The following is a 22,069-nucleotide window of genomic DNA, read 5'->3' as shown; positions in this document are numbered from 1 at the left end:
AATGTGTTGACATGCAACTTATAAGTTGTATGTCAACATAACTAAGTTGCATGTCAACATAAATATGTTGCATGTCAACATATCTATCTTGCATGTCAACATAACCAAGTTGCATGTCGACATAAATAAGTTGCATGTAGACATGTAGAAGTTGCATGTTAACATAAATAAGGTGCATGTTGACATCAATAAGTAGCGTATCTAGCATCTTGGATGTCACATGTGGGCGATATTTGAGATTTTTATAACTCTTATTTGATTGTAGTTTTCTTGCATGTCAACATAGTTATTTTGCATTTTGACATAACTATCTTGCATATCAACATATTTATCTTGCATATCGACATAATTAATTTAAAAATAACTTGCACACAAGGGGCAGAGATATGCCACCATAGTGACGTAGGCAAGATGTAGTAAATGATTCCATGCTGACCTTTCGGTGCTAGAACCATTATGACGTCATAATCGATTTGATTAATCTTTTCCCGTAATTTACGGCTTTGAAGGAATTATATAGAAAATTAAACAATATTTTGACATTCTATATTAAATGACGGGAAAAGTAATCCCGATACCTATATTCAATTTGACATCATTTTAAAGAGGAAGTCAAGAGCCTGTTTAATGCCGTTCTTGGAGAGACTGTAGGCATTTTAGATATATTTCATTAGTCAAAAATGGACAAAAATCCGAGATCTGTTACTTTTATCCTACATATTTCATAGAAAACGGTTGTATAAAACATGATTTTGAATCGTGTTTACCAAAAATTTAAGACCCGGTACACCCTATGAAACAAAGATATTGTAACAGTTATGAAGCATCATTAAAAGAATTTTTATGGCACCTTTCATTTACTAGATCTTGACCTTAATAATATTCATGATTTTGTTCGCAATATTTGGGATTTTTTTCCTTTGGTTAACCATGTTAACAAAAATTACTAAGGGTTCCGAATAGGTGTGTATCAGTTCATCGAACCGACGCATCTTTTCACAGGGAAACAGTCTGTTTACGGCGATTTTCAGGGAATCCGCGAAATATATGGAACTACCCCACAAAGTGAAAAATAAGTGGATGTATTAAAAATTTAAATAAATCATCTCGATTATCGCTTAACTAAAGCCTCTGATTAATCGACTACAGTATTCTCTCTGAGTAAATTTGATACCCCAATATAAACATATTGATTATCATCATTTATTCATGTTTCAAATATATTACCATACATAACATAATATACATTTCATAGTATAAAGCTGACAGGAAATTCGGACAAAGAATTGTTTTCTTTTATATGGTCCACAACATAATGAATTATGGTTCTCATTTAATGAATCAAATTTTATTCTATTTTTGATGATATCTTGTATTTATATTATCATATTCAAAATAGAAAAGTAAAATTCCTATAATACTACCACTGGTCTAACTTCCAGTGATCATAGATATTCATGGTTGATTTAAAACAAGGTTTTTTTCAATAAATGTTTAAATAAAATACAATCAATACAGCACAATAGTTACAAATTGACATTACCAATACATATACAACATATAAATTGGAGTGAGCAATCAACATTATCTTTACAAATATATTATCTTTACAAATACACGTATAACATAAATTAATTTATAGGGTAAAGACGACGTTCAGCTTCCAATAATGTCAAATTCCAAACAAGGGAGGCAACGAAAATCTCTGACTCAACAAACAAAACGTCTTTGAAATAGCGAACACCTTCATTCATATTTTGTCCCATCCTAAAACATAAAAACAAATATGATGAACTTGTATATTTGGAATAAATCTGATTCCACATCATAACATTCATTCATAAAGAATTATTATATGTAAATATGTGTTATTATTATATATAAATATACACTTATCTATGTTCACATAATTGTTCTGCCTTATACTGTGTAACATTGAAGTCAATCTTGATCTAATACAAATTTTATTTCACAGACATCATATCTTTATCATTTGCCATTTAAATCTGGATCTAGAGGGGGAGGGGGTTAAACGTGCTCTTGGAAATTTCCGATTCATAAAATTCACATCTTCAAGAAACCAAAAGCAGGGAGATATATACACAGAAGGACAACCTGATATGTTTATTACTAGAGTAGACCAGGAGCACCATCAAAATCAACACTTACTCATCCTCTAGAGTAGCCATGAGTGGCTCATTTTTGTCTTCCTTCATGGATAAATAGTGGCCATGGCAATAACCAATTCTTCTGAAATAGCAAAATAAAATAAATGCAATTTCAATGACATTAGAATAAATATTTAAGATTCTTGAATGACACTTCAATAAATACAACTGTATGTGATGGAAAATGTCCATAAGTTAATTTGTTAACATATATTAGTACCGATCAGACCCAACCTAACAGAAAGTAAACTCTGACTAAATTTCTGGGTTTGTGCACTTCGGGTTTATTAAAGTGGACCCAGAGTAAACCCAAAGTAAACCCTGAGATGACACAGAGAGTAGACCCCAATCAGAAGTATACCCCTGAAAGCAGACACTACATATGTATTAGGAATATACAAGGGACAGGAATCACAAGATGGTAAGATAAAAGACTGGTCTGCTTCACACTTCAGTCCATTCAACTGAACCCACAAGCAATTCCTAATAAACCCCAAGTAAACCTGGGGTTTAGTTGGGGTTTACTCTGGTGCTAGGCTGGATCTGATCGGTACTGTAAGTGTTAATGGTGGTAAAGCTGGTGCAGTCAAATATGCATTAATAAAGAAACATGCATGTATATGTGTAAACACAGCTCAAAGTTTGATTAACTAATGGCAATGGGTTACTGAAGCATTGTAAGCATTAAATACACTTAAATGACATTATTAAAACTACTTCTAATGCTTTTTAAATTTTATTTGATGATCCTTGTACATTACGCTATAGATAACTTACATTATTGTTTTTGGCTTGAAGACTCCAAACTCTTCCAAAACCAATGCATATAATTCTTTCCAACCCTGATTGAAAAAGTTAGATATATATTTAAAATATAACCATTAACCACAGTTTGTATTCAAAGAGAGAGAGAGAGAGAGAGAGAGAGAGAGAGAGAGTAATTTGTGTTTGTACATATATAAATTGTTAAGTGATTTAGCACCATACCTTTCCAAAAAGTTTACTTCTTTCCTCAATTCCCTTTTCAGAATTCCTCATCTCTAGATGCTCATTAAGTGGCTGCCGTTTAATCCATCTTACATGCCGCCAATGTGGTTCATAACAGCTTGCAATTACATAACAATACCAATTCATTATCTTGCTTGCAAATAAGTGGAAAAAAAATTCATTTTTCCACAAACAAACCAACGAGGATCTCTTGCTTTATGTAAAAAACAAATTTTGACATATATACATGTATAAAGCAAAACCTAGCTCAGTATTAGTATTTTGCATGGATAGAAGTGATTTTACAACAAATATTACTTAACATATATTTAAATACATACATGTATTTATATAGGTATAAAAGCAAATTAGCAAAATGGCTTATTGATTAAATTATGTTTGGATCAGATTTATTAAGTATTTTATATAATACTTAATAATACCGGATTGTAATTTCACAGTGCATGTACTCACCTTGATCTTCCATCTTTCAATCTAATAACCTCTGTAAGCTTTGCCTTGATGTGATTCTCAAACTGAAATTTAATTCATAGATATCTCATAATATACGGTGTAGATGGTATATTGATCAGCATAACTTCGGAAAATTCTACCAGACTTATTTTACATACCAACACCGATATCTTGTGGCCTGAGACTGTTGAAGCTCCTTTCATTAAGTCCCTTCCTGGACTTAATCGACATAATGCATTGACAAGTCTTTTACATTGTTCAGTCTAAAATGAAAACCCATGTACATGTGTAATAAAGATTCTTATAGATTAAATCTTTAAACAGCAGTACTGATTGACATCTTCAAAATATACAAATGTCTTTTAACTTCATTATGGATGATGCTTTTATCTGAAATTATATATATACTACAAATCAATATACTAACGTAAGCATGCACACTGTCATAAAGCCATGAAAGACTATGGTCCAATGGCTGTTTTGGAGATGACGTAGTATCTGGCAAGTTTCTTGACTGTTGACTTGAGGTACATGTATATCTAAATGACAAATTTCATTTCAGAGATCGGATTAAAAATTAAGGTAGTAATATAGTTAGTCATCACATGAATTTATTTTTCTTGTTCTTATCGAAATTTCACATCAACTTTTTACGTGCATGCACTTTTAAAGTTGCTTGGTCCGATTTTATATCAAATTTTGTGCACACTTTTAAAAGATATTTGGTTATGCTAAGAATATGTATAATAATAGACATTGCAGTAGTTTTCCAAGTCAATTAAGCCAAATTTCAATGAAAAAAAATATGTACAATTTTTTTAATAAAATACACAACATTAAAGGGTATCGTGTTATTTTGCCTCATGTTAAAATTCACCCCTGACATCGAGACAGGTATGGTTGTACTACGACTTTGACATCGCTATTAATAAAGGTTGTAATTTTCAGGCAAATTACAATTATACCTGAGTACGTTTTGTTTGCAAATATCTTTTAAGGTGGAATAACTCACCTGAAAAAAGTCACTCAAATTAACTGTAAATTGTTTGATTATGAAAGATATAATGATAAATAAACTATATATATATATATATATATATATATATATATATATATATGTGTGTGTGTGTGTCAAATAAGCGAAAAAATTTGCATTTTGGGGATAAAAAATGAATATATAAAAAAAAGTAAGTAACAACAAAAGCCACTGCGGGATTCGAACTCAGTATGTACCGATCACAAGCCCGACACTTTATCCACTTGGCTATGAGGTAAGTTATAAGTTGCAGACAATAAAGTCCTTTTCATAAAACAAAATGTCATTTCGACCAGAGGTCAGCCATTTTATGACGATGTGTTATTCCACCTTAAGTTTGATTTCTTTACAATCGATGCAGAGCATGCTGGTTGAATAACTCCAATCATTTGGGGGACAAAACCAAATGACTCCCTTTTCTAAATATTCCCCTGATGCATTTTGGTTTAATTGTTATTTCCTTTGCCCAAAAAGGAATTATTTTATTTAATTTGAATATTTCTAACTTTGAAAGGAGACCGATTTTGCTGGTGTAAATATGCATGAGAATGTCCATAACTTTCTAAGACAAAGGGTTTGTATGGAAAATTATTTGATACTGTAATAACAAAAAAATCGAACCTGCAAGCAGCTTTAATACTGGTTATTGACAGGGCATAAAAATGATAAATTCTTAAAGGATGCCAATGAAGTTTCTTTACAAATGATTAATAATGATATTAACTCAATAAAATCAATAATAAAAATAATGAAGGAAAGGGAGGAAAATATCACTAAATGCATTTATTTGGCAGCTGCTTGCTAAATAAAAAATTGTTTGCATCATAATTTATTTGGTTGAATATCTTCATAGCTCAGTGATTGGGACTTATGAACTGCAAAATATCTTACAGTACAGAGCTTTTGTTCATATTAATGATTTGCGTTTTTGTTCTGCTGATTTAAGAAACTGGTGAAATTAAAGTTTAGCCACTTTAAAAGTAAATAAAGTTTCAATTTAATATTAGAAAAAGTTTTCACATTGAGTGAATTTAATTCTAAAACACATCACAACCCACTCTCAGTGATGTCAAAAGGTAAAGTTACATGTAAACTTAAAAAATAAAGTTTTCAAATCAAAATTAAAAAACATATATTTTTTTAAAACAAAAACTTCAGCATGCATAAACTGTTTATACCTTCCTTTTAAGTCAGAATATATATATGAACTTCTCTTTTTTTTCTGAAAGCAATCGCAGGGTAAAGTAAAGAGATCCTATCATCTATTTGTTACATGTATGTCCTCAATTATTGCACAACTTTGTAAACAATTGAACTACTAGTACATGTATATTTATTATACATAACTACCTTAGTGGGATTTTTTCTCAACTGGTATTCCATACTAGACTGAAATAAAGAAAACAAAACAATAAGCATTGCATTATACATTTCTATTAAATTAATATATACTCCATTATAAAATCTAAGTTTGCCCTTTTATGATTGCATGGACTTAAACTGAAACATATGAAATTGAGTCCAAGTAAGTATATCATTTTTTATCCCTCAAAAAAGTTATGATAGTATATAATGATAATCACTACACTAAATTATATAATAACGGTTTATACATGCTCAAAAGAAAAAATAATACATTGTTCTGGCCATTATTTCCTTTTGCAGCAGGATGCAAGGAACATTCACATTTGACATGGAAATATTTGGATCCAGTGCATTGCCTACAGCAAACCTAAAAAAGAAAGCTTTAAATATTTATACAGAGAGAGAGAGAGAGAGAGAGAGAGAGAGAGAGAGAGAGAGGGAGAGAGAGAGAGAGAGAGAGATATGTACCTGCATATATAAATTTATTGATCTAATCGTTTCAAATAATTTCATTGGTTTAATCTTGTTTTTAATAGTATTTGATCAAAATTCACACACATTTGAAAAAAAAAAGTTTTATATTCATATGTAGTTTGGCTGGTGAACTTAAAGAGTCCTCAACACCCTATGACTTTTACTTTTTAGGACATTACGTCATAACATGCCGATTTCAATTCATTGTAAAACTGTTTACGTCACTAAAATTGGGTATCTAGCTATCTTTGTCGCACAGTGGGTATAGCTTAGGTCTACTAACCCACAGGTCCCGAGTTCAAATATAGCAGGAACTTTTATTTTTATGAATATTTTTAAAATTTGTTTCTTGTTTAAAATTGAACATGATTTCCATTATTTTGAAGTCAAATGCATGATTGAATTTCATATCTGGAAAGGATGTTAAAAAATTGGATTAATTTCTATGACAAACTTTTCCAGAGGGTGTAGAGGACCATTAATTATCATTTTTATTTGTTTAAATACCAGTGCCCCTCTTTCTTCAGACTCTTTTGTATAACAATATCTGCAATACTGTTCTAAATCATCTGTGAAAAAAGATAAAAGGTATAAGTTTGTTAATTTGCATTGAATTTACGTACTACTTTATCCTATTTGAAATGCACTTATAATTACCAGTAAGTTCTAATAAAAGCAACGAAAGTACTTTGAGCTTAATCATTAAAATGTTAGTTTAAGACAGGGCTTAAATTATGTTATATTTTTGTAATAACATCATCATATTAAATTAACATTATTCCTGACGTTCTTCATTTACCACTGTTTTTTAAAAGAACTTGTCCAATGGACTTTCTTGTGTCCAATATTCTTCCTGTAATATCAATATCTAAATTCTCCTCCCCGGCAAGCATACATTCAAGGAACTAGAACCAACAAAAGAAAAAATGTGCAATATATTTGTTACACAAATTTAATGGAATTTGTTGATAATTAAAACATCCTATTTAAGACTCTGGTTCTTCGTGAAGGTTATTTGACCTTTCACATGACCAAAGATTTAAGTTTAGTCATGGCTAAAGCTGCATGCAGAAAAATATAATCGGTAATTAAAAAAATACTTTGTGAAATTGTGTCAAATCTTACAAATTACAAATGCAAAGTACTTTATAAAATGTATTGACATTGTAAATTATAGAAGAAATGTGCAAATTTTCAGAATAATCAATGGTTTGCTTTTATTCTTAGAACTAGAAATAGTCTACAAATGCACAAAGATGGGTGGTCATTGTGATTACACTATACCACAGTAAAATACCTTTAAGACAAAAACACCGCATGATGTGGAATCTGTTTGACGAGCATGCTTTTTGCTATGGACAAACCACTCTGTTGGATTCTCTGATATGCCTAAATTTTCTCTTCCAAATAACAAGTTTCTAAAGAAATGAGGAAGTGTTGGTAGATATACCAGTATATGTACATGTACGATGAAATTAGCAATACATGATTTCATACATCATATCTAAAATTGTATGATCAACAAAAAAGGGAACTTACTTCCACTTTTCTTCAATTCGCAGTAATCGGTACGATGATTCTCCAAGTGGATTTAAGTAGTATAGGATCTGATCCTTTGGCATGATGTACTACAACATAATCTTGTGACACTGAATACAGGCCGGAATAAAATTTTCCAAACGTTATCTTGGTTTTTATTATATTGCTCCTCACTGTATTCATGTAATATTACACTTAAAGCAGCTAGAGCAAAAAATACCAGGATATCCTTTTATGTGTTTTAGTTATATTGATTATCTATCTTCAAGTATGAGCCATATTTGTCCTCTTTACATGTACATTGTATAATGTTAATTGTAAAATTTCAAACAGCCAATCAATGTTGAATTCCATTTGAAAATCTCTTTCAATAACTTTTTGAATTTGCAGGAAAACCTAACAAATTCTGCTACATGTATATTTGAATTCTCAATAAATCCCCCTCCATGCCATTTATAAAAGCAATGCATGAATTCAAAGTAATGATGAATATAACCCACAACAAGGCACCAGTGACAAGATCCTTCATTAACTGCTCCACATAGCACATCAAAGTCATCCAACTTTGGCACCTTCAATAAAAAATAGGACAGGTTTGAAAAGTATATTGTTATAAATTTTCTTACCTTAATAATTGACAGAGAGAATAGTATAAAAAAAATGCAAAATCAAATAAACAAAAAAAAAGCAGCTCAACTAAGCTAAAAAGTACAACACTTCGAGTAAACAAACACGTCAAAATATCTTGATTATTTATATAAGTTTTAGCATTAATTTCTTAATTACACCATTAAACAATAACATCTATTGCTATTAAGTGTCATATGATGCAAATTCTAAATCTTTTTTTTTTTTTCAAATTATATAAATAATTTTGTGTATTTTCTTACCTCAGCAAGGTAATTGTGCAGTTCAGCATTTCCATTGAATATTGCAGTCATGAGTGTGCAATTGATATGATACACATGCTTGCTCTATGAAAAATATCAAAGATGGGTGAATAAGGCATGTGAAATGCCTTTATAAGGAAGGATTAAAGATACTGAAAAATTATACAATATCAACAAATCTGGTAGTTTTTAAAAATAATTATTTAAAACAATTAATGTTTATTTCTTTTAAATAATATACGATTGCATAAATATCTTGGGACAGAGTATATATTCTGGTTCTAAGCAACATATGCAATAACCTATGATTGCTACCCTTTCTTAAGTCAAGTTATTTAAGAAATGAACTCAATGTGTACCCAAATTTTATGAGTATAGCCTTATAATGTTGGGTCAATTTACGCTTTATAAAAAAGTTTAAATTGCTACAACCCAGGTTCAATGAGTATAATTTGGATAGATATTGAGTTCATTTCTTCTGTAATTTACTGTACAAATTGAGAGCGTTATACTTTTAAAAATGATACTAATCTGTTTAAATTCAAACGTTACGCCAGGCGGATTAATACATTTTTGACATTGGTGCAATTAGACGTTTCTTGTGACATGCAATCCAGGTTATACTCAAACTTAACTAATTTTTCTATCCAATCAAACGCCATGTTACAAGCAGTGTTATATTATTGTCAGCTACCAAAATTGTGAAATTATCAAAACATTAATAAAAAACCAGTAACAGTTACCTCTTGTGATGATGCAAGCAGATATGTATATGCATCAATTATCTGAAATGTATGTATCAGTTGCAGGAGAAAATGTCTAATTTGGCATTTGTTTCAGTCTTTCAATAAAAAAAAATAAAGCTTCATACTGATAATATAATACATTAATTCATAACCAAAAAAATATCAATTTTAATACTCTACCTCATCTGGGAGCATGGTTTTTAAACAGTAAAAGGACCTGTCACTCAGTTTGTATGGTCCTATCTTGCTACACAGATGACCCACTGGTTTTTGAGCCCAAATATCCTCAACTGAGAAGTAAAATTGTATTGTTTAGTACTCAAACTAGTCTTTTTTCATTATAAAACACATTCACTTTACAAATGTAAAGGACACACACATTTTTCATTTGTCTTTCTGTGTGTATTACTTCAAACATTCTTTTCATTTTAATTTCTTACCAAGACTATTGTCCACGGCGGCATTTTCAGCAGGAACGCTGGAGTCAAAACCTTTTAAAATAATATTTTTTTTAAAGAATATTTCTCAACTTATATATAGTTTGTGTTCCTCGTGAATTCTCTGTGTAATAAAATATGTAATAATTTGAGCTCAGGTCCAATTCTAATACCATTTCACATGTAATTATCCCACATTCCTTTTAACTGGGATTTAATTGACATTTATTTAGGCATCATTAAATAGATGTTAACATGTTACTGCAATTTGATTCTGCTAAGAAAATATGATACTCATTCAAAATAAAAGGAAGTGATCATTACAAAATAAGATATTTAGAAGTAGGGCTATTTGATCAATTCATAACAGCCAGGGTAGCTCAGTGATAGATCTCCTGACTAGAGCTGCTGGGTCCTAGTTCAAATTCTGGTCCAGCTATGTATTTTCATTCATTTGCATTAATATGTTCATTCATTCTTTCCTATTAAATATACATCTACAATTGTTTATAAGTCTCAAATTATATATATTCTTATTTATATCCCCTTAACCTACAGTTCTTCTCCTATTCATTACAAATAAAACTAGACATCATTGAAATGGTGATCACTCAAATAATGGACAATAGGATGAAAAGCATTTCAGAGAATTTTACTTTGACCTTAACATAGAAAGAGAACACATTACCCCTTTATACTTTAAGTACTTTTATCAATTTGAGCATGATTAAGCAAATGGGAAATAATTCATGGTCTGTAACTGGGTTATAAAGATATCTGCTATGACCTTCACATTTGATTTTTAAACTTTGTTCAAGGGTACTGCAAAATCTTTACCCAACAGCTCTGTTTATGTGAAGTAGGAGCCAAAGAACACTAAGTGGAGAGTATAAATGCTCTAGGATTTTTTCTGTGGTCCAATATGACCTTGACCCTTGACCTACAAACATCCATCAAATCACTGCACACTTTGACCAAAGGCACCCTTTGGGTGATGTATGATCCAGATTGGGCCAAAGGGAGAGAAGATATGCTCTGGGCAATACATGTATATCTCAAATGGACAGACTGATCTCTTAATAGGTTGTCCGCAGAGCAAGCCCTAATGACCAGATATGATTGACATGCTTTATATTATATTACCGGTACCTTTGTGTAAAGTTTGCTTGATGACTGCATGCCTAGCAACTCAATGCTGAATGATGCTCAATACATTGATTTAGTACAACAAAATGGCATTTAATGACATTTACACATGAGACCAATAGTTAAACAGGCTTCATTTTAAGCAAAATACTATCTGGGGCACTATGGTTGAGATTGACATTTTTTTTTAAAATAATGTATAATTATTTGAAGTTATTAAATCATACAAGATGTGCAACACTATTAAATAAGGGTACCCTTTTGGCAGCTGCCCGCCCACTATATTCACCATTTCAATAACCGGATTTTTCCTTTGGTAAACCCGGTTAAAAATACTCACTGCAATGTGGGTTTTCAGTTCCTCCATCAGTAACACTCTGCCCATATAATTCTGGATCTTCTGCAGATTCTGTTCCTATCAGAATTTCTTCTTGCACTGCAGGTTCATATAAAACTAAATATTTATACATAGTTTAAACATACAAATTATTCTTTCAACAAGTGTATAGTTATAGAAATTTAATAAAGATTGCTGTTACCAGGTATATACTAAATTCACTTTAGCTAATATTCACTATTCACTATAAAACTGTATAATGTGTTTAATCTTGAAATTTGCTATATTAATACCTTTTGGACATTAGCCATTAGAGAAAATTATTCTAGCTTGAATTAAGTTTTTCTCTTCAAAAAATGCTAGGAGGTACATATTACATTTACATCATGATATAAAAATTTTAATACCTCTTCTACTCTTCGTCCCCTGAGGTTTATGTTTTTTCCTTCTCTTTCTTCTTGATGGAAGGGATCGGTATTTTTTTGTCTGCAATCTTTTTACCATCAAAGAAGTTGTTCTCACTGGAAGACCTTTATGCTTGGGGACCAATTTCTGCATAGAAGTCCAACTGTCTTGCAGACTTTTATATACATGAACCAGCTGTTCTTGATCGGGGACAAGATATATGGAAGATGAGATGTTTTTTAACAATTGAATACAGTTCAGTCTTAAATTTGATTTGGTACATGTACTTGACTTTGCTCTTGGTATATCATTTTCTGCTTCTCTATCTGCCTCAAAATCAGTATTATCAATTTCATCAGTCCTTGGTCTAGAACTTCTTGGTGGAGAAACCTCTATAGCTTGTTTAAGGATATCTCTATCTACTTTGAAGTGTGGACATTCTGTATAATCTGGGTGTAAAAACTCCCAACTATGGCCAGGGAAATGAAAGAAGATGCTGAGCATGTGTTTACAGGGAAGGTGGCATTTACTCCAATCTGGGCATGAGCAGCTTGGCATTCTTCTCTCCAAATCCAAAATGTAGAAGTTCTTACCATCAGAACTAGGGACACGAAATTCTCCACTTGGCAAAGATGTTATTGCAGTAACAGGCAGATATGGACATTTTGGTGGAATTCGTTTCATGCAATGTTCCAAGAAGAATTTTGGCCTGTTGCCCAAAAATTCAGGAATATGAGCTGAGTATTTCTTGTACTCCCCCAAGCTCTGAATATTGTACTGAATGTATCTATAATGCAATACAAAAATAATTTTTAAAAAACTTATACCAGTAATTAACAAAATAGAGAAACAAATTGTTTTTTTTAATTTCAATTTTTCAATTAACAATTACATTGAACCATAAAGAATTTCATTAAAATCCTACAATTGATAAGTAAAAAATGAGCCTAAATATGTCATACTGTGAAATGTCAATAATACCTCATATGTCATAAGGTAATTTAGCTTAGAAACTATATATATATATATATATATATATATACACACACACACACACACACACACACACACACACACACAATTATTAATCATGATTGTTAAAAGGTTAAAAATTGACATTTAACTATTGAAATAATGTTTTTACATGAGTTAATAGTATCTGCATATAATGCTACGACAGCAATTAGCTAACAATGGTAATTTTCGTATTAATTGACCTGTTCTTAGTAAACAATTTTTTTAATTTTAAAATTCATATATGTAGAATTAAGGAAATCTTTTACCGTTTGTGTGATTCTGGCAAATAATTCGAAATCAACACAGACAAGGTTGAAGAAAGAGATCCATCTCTGTATTTGGCCAAGTATGTTTTCTTAAACTCTTGGTGTTGTCTCTCTAACCCATTTGTGGTTGTGACTCGAGTATTTAATCGCGAGCTCCGAAAACACCACACCCACCTCTGAAACAATGTTTAATAAGAGTTACATATATATATTCCATGGTACATAATTGTATTTTATGATTGTTTATTTAATATATTATGTGATCATGTTATCAATGATTTTTTTACTAACCCCATCTGGGCATCTGACATAACTATTTCGATATCTCTCTCAACGTACTTTAATTAACTATCTAATTTAATTGTTAAAACATTATTAACCAAAGAGTAGGTTCTTTCTTCACAAGATATCAATAACTCTAATCAAATCATGTACCAGTATTTTAATTCACTTGTAACAATGATCACATATACTCTGCATTGTATAAAAATTGTATAAATGATAATATTTGTAGGAGCTGAATTACCTTTGCATTTTTCAGCCATTTCCCTTCGAACCATTTCTGTAACAAAGTACTTTCTTTCCAGTGAGTTGAAAATTTAAGATTCTGCACATGACCATGAAACTCATTCTCGGTAGCTGAATGGGCTATTTTCCTGAGCCTACAATAATACAAAAATATGATTTAGCAAACAAATATAAATATACCTTAATGTTGATGTAATCATATATGTACCAACTAAGATAAACTTACAGTTCAAGAACTTCCATTTGGACAGTAGTTAGACCATGTTTCCCATCTTTCATCCACCTGGTCCATGCCTGCTCCCTGTGAAAATCACAGAGTAAACTCTCACAATCTGGAAAAAATAAATAGTCTGTGTAATGTTTCTGGAATCAATCTTCATTTGACATAATGAATATTTCATTGAATCATTTAATATATCAATGTATTGCATGTAAAAAAGATTCCTTCATGTTTTCAATCAAATCAGTGCTACTTTTTAAAAAAACTGAGTAATATTGCATAAAGACATTTAAAATGAGGTTTCTTTTATGTTTTCGTGCAGTAAAACATGTTTACGAGATAGCTACCTTTAAAGGTATTTTCAATTGCCCAAATCTCCCGCTCGTCGAAGTCCGTCATGAAGTATTTGGGATTCCATTCTGGATTCCATTCCTTCACCATCTGCAGTCCTTCTTTTATGTTCTCTCTGTTCTCATTGGCAACAACAGATGAAGCAACGATGGAATATCCTACATTTGTGTTCACACAGAGAAAAAAAAGAGGGATGTCATATTTGGAGGTGTTGTAAGTGGCATCAAGCAAACAGATTTCATCTCCATATTTCATGAGAAGATCTTGTTGCCAGCTAGACTGATGAACAAAAAGCAATGACTTGGATGTCGCTGTAGATCTAGAGTCTACTCCATTCAATTCTTTATCCTCCCCTGCAAACCTGAAACAACAAGACAATTCTGTGAGTAAATGCTCTGACTGTTGTTGATAACCCCGCTCTGAAGCATTTTACAGGAAGATGACGTATCATTTGTTAAAAAATAAATCCTACATATGGCAAGCTTAACAAAAAGTTAGTTAACACATTTCAATTGCAAACAGCTGCAATTAATATTTGCTGAGAAATCTTTGTTACAGACACAAGCACACACAAGGGAATGGGGGTATAATCATGGTAATACAGTATAAAACTAGGTTATAGCGAAGTCCTAGGGACCAATGATTATATCTGTAGTCGGATTTGTTATAATAACTATAGCAAATTCACTATATACATGTACATGTTTTCTTTCACCAGACTATAATTTTGCTAATTGGGGCTTAAAATAAAAAAAAAAACATGCCATTTCTTTGATACTTTTAATTATCAGAATGTGAATTGAACTCAAATTTTTTTGCTAAATTAGAGAATTCGCTTTACCTGTGTTCTTACTAAATGAGTTTTACTGTAAAAGGTTCGACATGCAGGCATTGCAGATGAGTACAAAGCAGATTTTCTTGAATGATCAAATTAACAATTCAATTTCACATTTCATTCTTCATAAGAATTACTAACCTTTACCAAACTTAACTAGAAAACTGACCAGTCAGGAAGGGCCCTGCTATGACAATTAATATACAGAAGTGAAAAAAACTTTGGATTCCATCCTCTTTATATCAACAATGATGAAAAATAAATGCCCGGCATAAGATGTAAAGAACTGCAATATATAGGATCTCATGATTTGTAGTTGGATATGATTTTCATCCAACAATTAAAGTGTTAAACTGAGGGGTAAAAATATAATGGTGCAGCTCATGGAATGAGAGTTGAATTTGATTACATTTAAAAAAAAAATATGAAAATTATAAGTAACAACTGTATTTTTAAAATTTCAAGATAATTCCTGAATGTCTAAAACCTTGTATCTGCATAAAACAGGGATAACCTCATGTCTTATAAAAACACTAAACTAAATGTGTATTTAAAAAAGATTTAAACAGGTGATTTATAAAATGCAAGCCTTCAGTGAATGCAAATACATTGTATCACCCAGGGTTGACCTCAACTTCAAAACAAACATCAGTTGCAGACAAAGGTGTTCATTAATCTTCATATGACAGATAGAGATAAGCCTCTAAATTTTCTGCAGCAGGCAAAATAATTAATCCCAGGGGGTTTATTGTTCTGCTCTCTCATCCTTTTCTTCTAAATTTACAATAAGAATTTTTTTTTCAGAAATGACAGAATGGGGTTATTATCTGATTACCTGTTAAAATTAACAGCATTAAGGCAGAAAAAAAATTAATTAAAAAATAAAATAGTGAAAAAGGATATCTTAATTAATATATATCTTGATTTTAGAATTCAATAAATTATCATAAATCATTGTGTATGGTATTTTAACCAAAATAAAGTATGAATATTATATTCTAAATCCATATTTCAAAGAATGTACACAATACTACACATTATTCAAAATTGACCTTAACTTCAAAACAAAGTTCATTTGCAGACACAGGCAGTGCAGTAATTAATCTCAATGTGACAGATAAAGATAAAGCTTAGGATTTTCTTACTGTGGAAGGTTAATTAATCCCAAAGGACAAATATTGCACAGCCTTCCTAGTATACATGAGGAATCTACCCCATCACCCCAGCTCCAAACCAGAAGACATAGAGAACCAAACTTAGCATCAAAATATGTATTTCTGACTACTGAACTACCATACCAAATTTGAACTTGATTGGGCAACCATAAAAAAAGTAAAGTTATTAGAAAAAAACAGAAAATTTGTGGATGGAAGAGTGACAGACAGACAGACAGAGTGATTACAATAGGGCACCTGCAAATCCTTGTGGGGCCCTAATTATTATCGTATCTAGAACTAATTCAATACTTCTAAATATATTTTTTCTTTAATGCTTTATTATCTCATATATATTGATCATGTATCCAGCAGTGAAAACAAATCCACTGAAAACAAAATTGTGCAATTTTTCCTTTAAAAAATGTGTTTCATTTTAAATTTAATTAATATAAATGTTTTGGGAACATCAAATGAGGACGTCAAAGATCAATTTATCAACAGATTTGATGATTCCTAAAACATGATTTACTTACTGTGGCCTATAATAAAAGTGATCAGCAGGGTTGGCAGCCTCCCACTCCTTTACCATGTGCTGAATATTTTCTTGATCTTCAGTTGAAAACCTAATATATGTACAATATTATTGAAATTAAATACATTTTTGGATGTGTTAAATCAAATAAATATCATTGTAAGATACATTCAAGTGTGTCGCAGCGCACACATGCACACCATATACATACATAATAAATATAAAATAATAATTAATTTTTATAGTGCCCTGTATAATAAAATATAATTTTTGAGGAAAAACAACTTTAGTAAAACTCTTTATTTTTAACCACATGCGAAGTTCAAGAAAATAGACCATCTGGTTCTTTTTACGGGTCATCTCAAAGTATGTTTACTGTAAGAATACTTAGGAAATTGACAATACTACAATAGCTTTTTTTCTCAAATTGTAATATGTGATTTGTAATATCATTTTCTACCTTATATGCAAAAAAATACTACATTCTATTATCTGGTTTTTAGTGGGGGTCATCTCAAAGTATTTAAATGCACCAAGTTTTGCTATATATTTGGAGTATTACAAATGTAGATTGGTAAAATAGATTTATTCAAAAATTAAAAAAAATACCCACAAGATTATTCCTTTATTGTATTCTTTTAACGTATTCCTACAAAGTGTTTTATCATAACGTCATAAAAACACAATGGCATTGCTGACACCTACCATACAATGAAAAAATTGTTTACAAAATAAAATTTTGCTTAAAATTTTTTTTCATTTATATCTGTTTCTCATTTATTGTATTCAATTTTATTAATGATACCAATAAAAATTCATAAAAGTATAAATACACCAGTCTGTATTTTACAAGAATGCGCACAAACATACCCAATGAAAATTTAAGTTGGCCTCCTTAACAAGAGACTGCTGAATCTCTAGTCTGGAGCTCTACCATATAAGCTATCTGGCGCTGGTTTTCAAACCAGCAGGACTATTGCATTTGTAACATTATATAAATAGTGCCTGTTTAGGAGGGTAAGAGTTGTATTTGACACCCCGAGAAAACTATTGTCAACCGACGTGAAGCGGAGGTTGACAATGGTTTTTTAAGGATGTCAATTTCAACTCTTACCCTCCTAAACAGGCACTATTTATTTTATTATACTGAATGTCTTAATTTTAAAGAACACTTAACTGCTTTTATATCTGAATGACATTTCTATGGCGAACCGTACGCGCATAGTTTACGCGCATGTAACAATTTGTTGTGTTACCCGTTGCCAAGTGTGTTGCTAATGCTGAGGGTAATAGAACGGATTATCAACTGCATCTTAACCAATCAGATATCAGTATTTAACATGAAAGTATAATAAAATAAGTTGGGGATTTTTTTATAAAACTGTACAGGTTATCACACTCATACACACTTACATATGTAACTTTCTTTTAATTACTGGTAGTGGCTGGGCAAATAATCATATATGGTTCTCAATATTATACGAAAAATAAGTGACCAGTATATTACTTACTGACAAAATCGAAGTGCCCTGTACATATGGTTTCTTATGTCTTTGTTTGTGGGATAGTATCTTCTGTTCAACTCTGAAATTATGGTATCCTCTGTTTGAATGTGCTCTTGGACAAAGAGACGCAAGTGTCTCTTCATCTCATCAATACTTCTGACACCATCATGTACCAAGCCATGAATTTTAGAGATAACAGCTTCATCTAAAGGTTGGCTTTGTCCTGAAATCTACAAACATTTCATACTAAACATTATAAAGATTGAGGTAAAATAAAAAAAGTTCATATAAGATTATTCAGGCTTATGGTAACAATTTTTATTATATACCCATGAATTTTGCTTTCATGATGTCAATTTTACAGAAAGTGATCCGATTTTCTGGATTCCACGCTATGCAAGTATGAGTTTCTGATTCCGTATCACCATTCTCTTAAACTAATTAATTAAACTCTTAAACTTTATCTCTCTTAATCTTTAAAATCAGAACAAACTTGATTCTTCGCATCTACTTTGATCTGATCTGATCCACGCCTGGCATCTCGACGTGATCCAACCCTTTGCATCAAGTTACTGTTATATAACAATATCTATCTATCATTATAAAGTGAGTAAAATGATAAAGTGTATACTAGATGGATTACATATATTTACAGTCAAGGTGAGCTGGAATGAGTTATTTAATATAATATATAAAAGTAAAAGGAAAAATTACAATATTTCAATTTTTCAAACTTGCAGGAATTAGCCAATATTTTGCTGACATTTTATCAAAAAATTATTGGACAATAACAACTAATTGCACAATGAATGTGATAGACATCCTATGCATTGCTTCATGAACTTTTTATTTTGATACTATGCTATTTATTTTTAAGTTAAAATGGCCAAGGGGAGGGGGTAAGAAGGTACATATTTTACCATATCAAACATAGTCTTTAAACAAAATTAATGTTTAAGTGATGAATAGACTTTCACCTCTCCAGTTAAATGATTTCTGTGATCTCCTGGGTCAGGTAAGGTGATGTGAATTTCCAGGTTTTTCACAAGAGGTCCTTCCTCAGACAACCTCTGGCGGAGGAGTTTTGATAGCTGTTTTCTCCTCCAAGCTGAATCATTTCCTTCAATCTGGAAAATATCAATGTTACCAATTATTTCAGATTCATTTAAATCTACAAGTCATAGTAATGCTTTTCATTTTTTACAAGTTTGTTTTACAAACCTGTGTTACCAACATAGGTAGCTCAATTAGAAGCACCTAATTAGAAATTCAGGTTTGGGATCTACCACAGTAAATATTTACCAGTATGAAAGAACACATTACAAAACTTATCAATTTGCATGATACACAATTGATCATGAGAAATATTTTACATTAATACTTACCTTAAACTCAGGAAATTTCTTATCAATTTGCATGATACACATTTGATCATGAGAAATATTTTACATTAATACTTACCTTAAACTCAGGAAATTTCAGAACAGCCTTTACATGAATAGAGGCTGGGCAATTCATTTTCTTGGTGGGCTGCAACAATTGTCTCACAGCAGAGGTTTCCTAAAAATTATTTAAAAAAATATTGCCTACCTATTTCTTCATACAAAGGACTAAGTGCGGTTTTATGCAATTTTTGCCCCCCAAAATCAAAGTTTTAGAAAGAGCTTTAAAATAAGGTGAAAGATAGTTAAAATCATATTAGAAATAAAGGTGTAAAAGGTTATCACCACAGTGACGTCATAATGTAGAAATGACGTCATGAATATTGCATTATTTTGATAAATTGATGTCTTGTAGCAAAATATGGGTGTTTTCCGATGGTTTTTCGACTGGGAAACATCGAGCGCAGGCTTGCTCAAGTACCATTTTTTAGTATTAATAATATGTATAACTATCTGAAGAAAAACATATGTTAAAATCGCACTTGAGCAGACCTGCGCTCTATACTTCCGAATGCAAAATATTGTGCAAAAATGAGAATATTTTCATTTGTTTGCAAATTTGTGGGAATTAGGTCATTTAAGTGACCTCATAGATAAACAGCGGGTGAGCAATGATGACTAAAATCAAGATTAAAGTTATAGGTATCCTCTTTACAATGATTTGTGAAGATTTCATTTTCATACGAAACTATTTAAAAATTGGTTGAAATCGGGGGCAATTATTTGACCATACCGCACATAGTCCTTTCAGACTGCCAATTTTATTCAACATGATTTCTATTTTAACTGTATCAAAAAGGGAAATTAAGCCTGACCTGTATAGACTTTTTTTTGTGACGATCTGGACCGTGCATGCACTGTCTTACTTGGAACCCCAAGATGGTAAAAGGGGTTCCATCAAAAGGCAGTGCATGGCCTCTGCTTGCGTCCACCACTTCCCAAAAGATTTTGACACCACCTTTTGTATTGGGATCTTTTGGGAAAAAGATTTTGACATTATCAAAAATATCATAACTATTAATTTTCTACATGTATATAAAAAGACAAACATGTCAATCTTCATGTTCTTTTTATTAATAAAAGTACAATTCTCCTGATTCATTGTATAATATATCTTTAAAAACTGTATTTTATATCAGAAAGTTATTGATTTTCTATTGTTCACTACCATTTATAAGTAATATTATACTTCCTAGTTAACACCTTTGAAAAACCATCTTCGCTAGCCAAGGGTTTCTGATTACTCATAACAACATGAACAAATAATCGCACAGTTTATTATAACTTACTATGAAGTCTTAAACACAAAACGTATCGAACTATCTGTAGCGAAAGACAACGTGTAGGCCCCAATGTCCCTATAATATAGACTTGTACTTACAGGCCTATAGTACACTGAACTTACTTACCGATCTTACTAAAACCTTTAGATTCACGAGCTATACAAAAGCGGGACTGGCTATCTATTTCATATTTAGTAATTAGCTGCTTAGCAGCATGCACGCTGCCAACACATTTCACAACCATGCCGCTTTTTACATCTTTATGATTTCTATCTTCCTTTAAAGAAGAGTCAAAAGTTCGCGACTAATTCAAGAACGATTGAATATAAATAATCAAGGGCAGATAAATCTATGTGCAAGAGAAGGTAACTCCTGCCTGCCTCCCTGCAGGCGGTACCAAATAGCATTAATCATTTACTTTGGTTGGGGGGGGGGGGGGCTATGTTATGTATAAGCATACTGGCTTGAACACTTTGATTACAAGTAGACCAGTCTAATTGACTGTGCAGGCACCGTCCCTTGGTACTCTCTGTTTTCAGGCCACTTTGTTTCTGTATATAGCTGTTGTATTCACTGATGTGTAAATCCTATACATATATTTCATTGTATTAATGAAACATTTTGCATATTGTTGCCTGGACATTGTGAGCAGTATTTCATTCATTATTTGTTATAATCATGATATTATTATTATTTTTTTTTTAAGAATGTATATGCCCCCTGAGGGCCCTTGATTGGTGAATAAATAAATAAATATATAGTATAACACCCCCCCCTCCCCCCACACACACACACACACTCACAAACATACACATACAGTCACAAACTCCTTTAAAATATGTTCCTGTGTTTATTGGAGGGATTGACACTGTTGCCGACAATGGGATGTGCAGCAACCACACCCACGGATATCAAATTTCGACATCTTC

The 22,069-nt window shown here is 31.4% G+C and overlaps 1 protein-coding gene across 1 annotated transcript; it reads right to left on the bottom strand.

The window, feature by feature from the left end:
• Nucleotides 1-1,213: 1,213 nt before the first annotated feature.
• Nucleotides 1,214-20,788, bottom strand: LOC128192714 (uncharacterized). The gene is made up of 30 exons (XM_052865617.1): nt 20,673-20,788; nt 19,877-19,975; nt 19,393-19,542; nt 18,422-18,645; nt 16,912-17,001; nt 14,383-14,747; nt 14,042-14,147; nt 13,814-13,949; nt 13,288-13,463; nt 12,007-12,791; nt 11,603-11,698; nt 10,120-10,170; nt 9,860-9,969; nt 9,677-9,718; nt 8,934-9,017; nt 8,544-8,615; nt 8,044-8,132; nt 7,802-7,922; nt 7,304-7,409; nt 7,012-7,073; nt 6,302-6,397; nt 6,016-6,054; nt 5,844-5,887; nt 4,057-4,168; nt 3,788-3,892; nt 3,630-3,691; nt 3,156-3,273; nt 2,946-3,010; nt 2,170-2,250; nt 1,214-1,767 (listed from the first exon to the last, which is right to left on the bottom strand). The coding sequence occupies exons 1-30, from the start codon at nt 20,709-20,711 to the stop codon at nt 1,632-1,634; spliced, it is 3,861 nt and encodes a 1,286-aa protein (XP_052721577.1). The 5' UTR covers nt 20,712-20,788; the 3' UTR covers nt 1,214-1,631.
• Between the last annotated feature and the right edge of the window lie 1,281 nt (nt 20,789-22,069).

Source organism: Crassostrea angulata, chromosome 7 (assembly GCF_025612915.1).
Source record: "Crassostrea angulata isolate pt1a10 chromosome 7, ASM2561291v2, whole genome shotgun sequence".
Taxonomy (NCBI): domain Eukaryota; kingdom Metazoa; phylum Mollusca; class Bivalvia; order Ostreida; family Ostreidae; genus Magallana; species Magallana angulata.
This window is presented reverse-complemented; position numbering and strand designations above follow the sequence as displayed.

Bases quoted from the DNA above. Each gene is read 5' to 3' on its own strand.
- LOC128192714 (XM_052865617.1), bottom strand. From the start codon at position 20,711: ATGCACGGTCCAGATCGTCACAAAAAAAAGTCTATACAG. The intron at 17,002-18,421 runs GTAAGTAATATA...TACATATATTAG, and splicing joins AGGGCACTTCGATTTTGTCA to GTTTTCAACTGAAGATCAAG. The intron at 2,251-2,945 runs GTAAGTTATCTA...TTGCTATTTCAG, and splicing joins TTCAAGCCAAAAACAATAAT to AAGAATTGGTTATTGCCATG.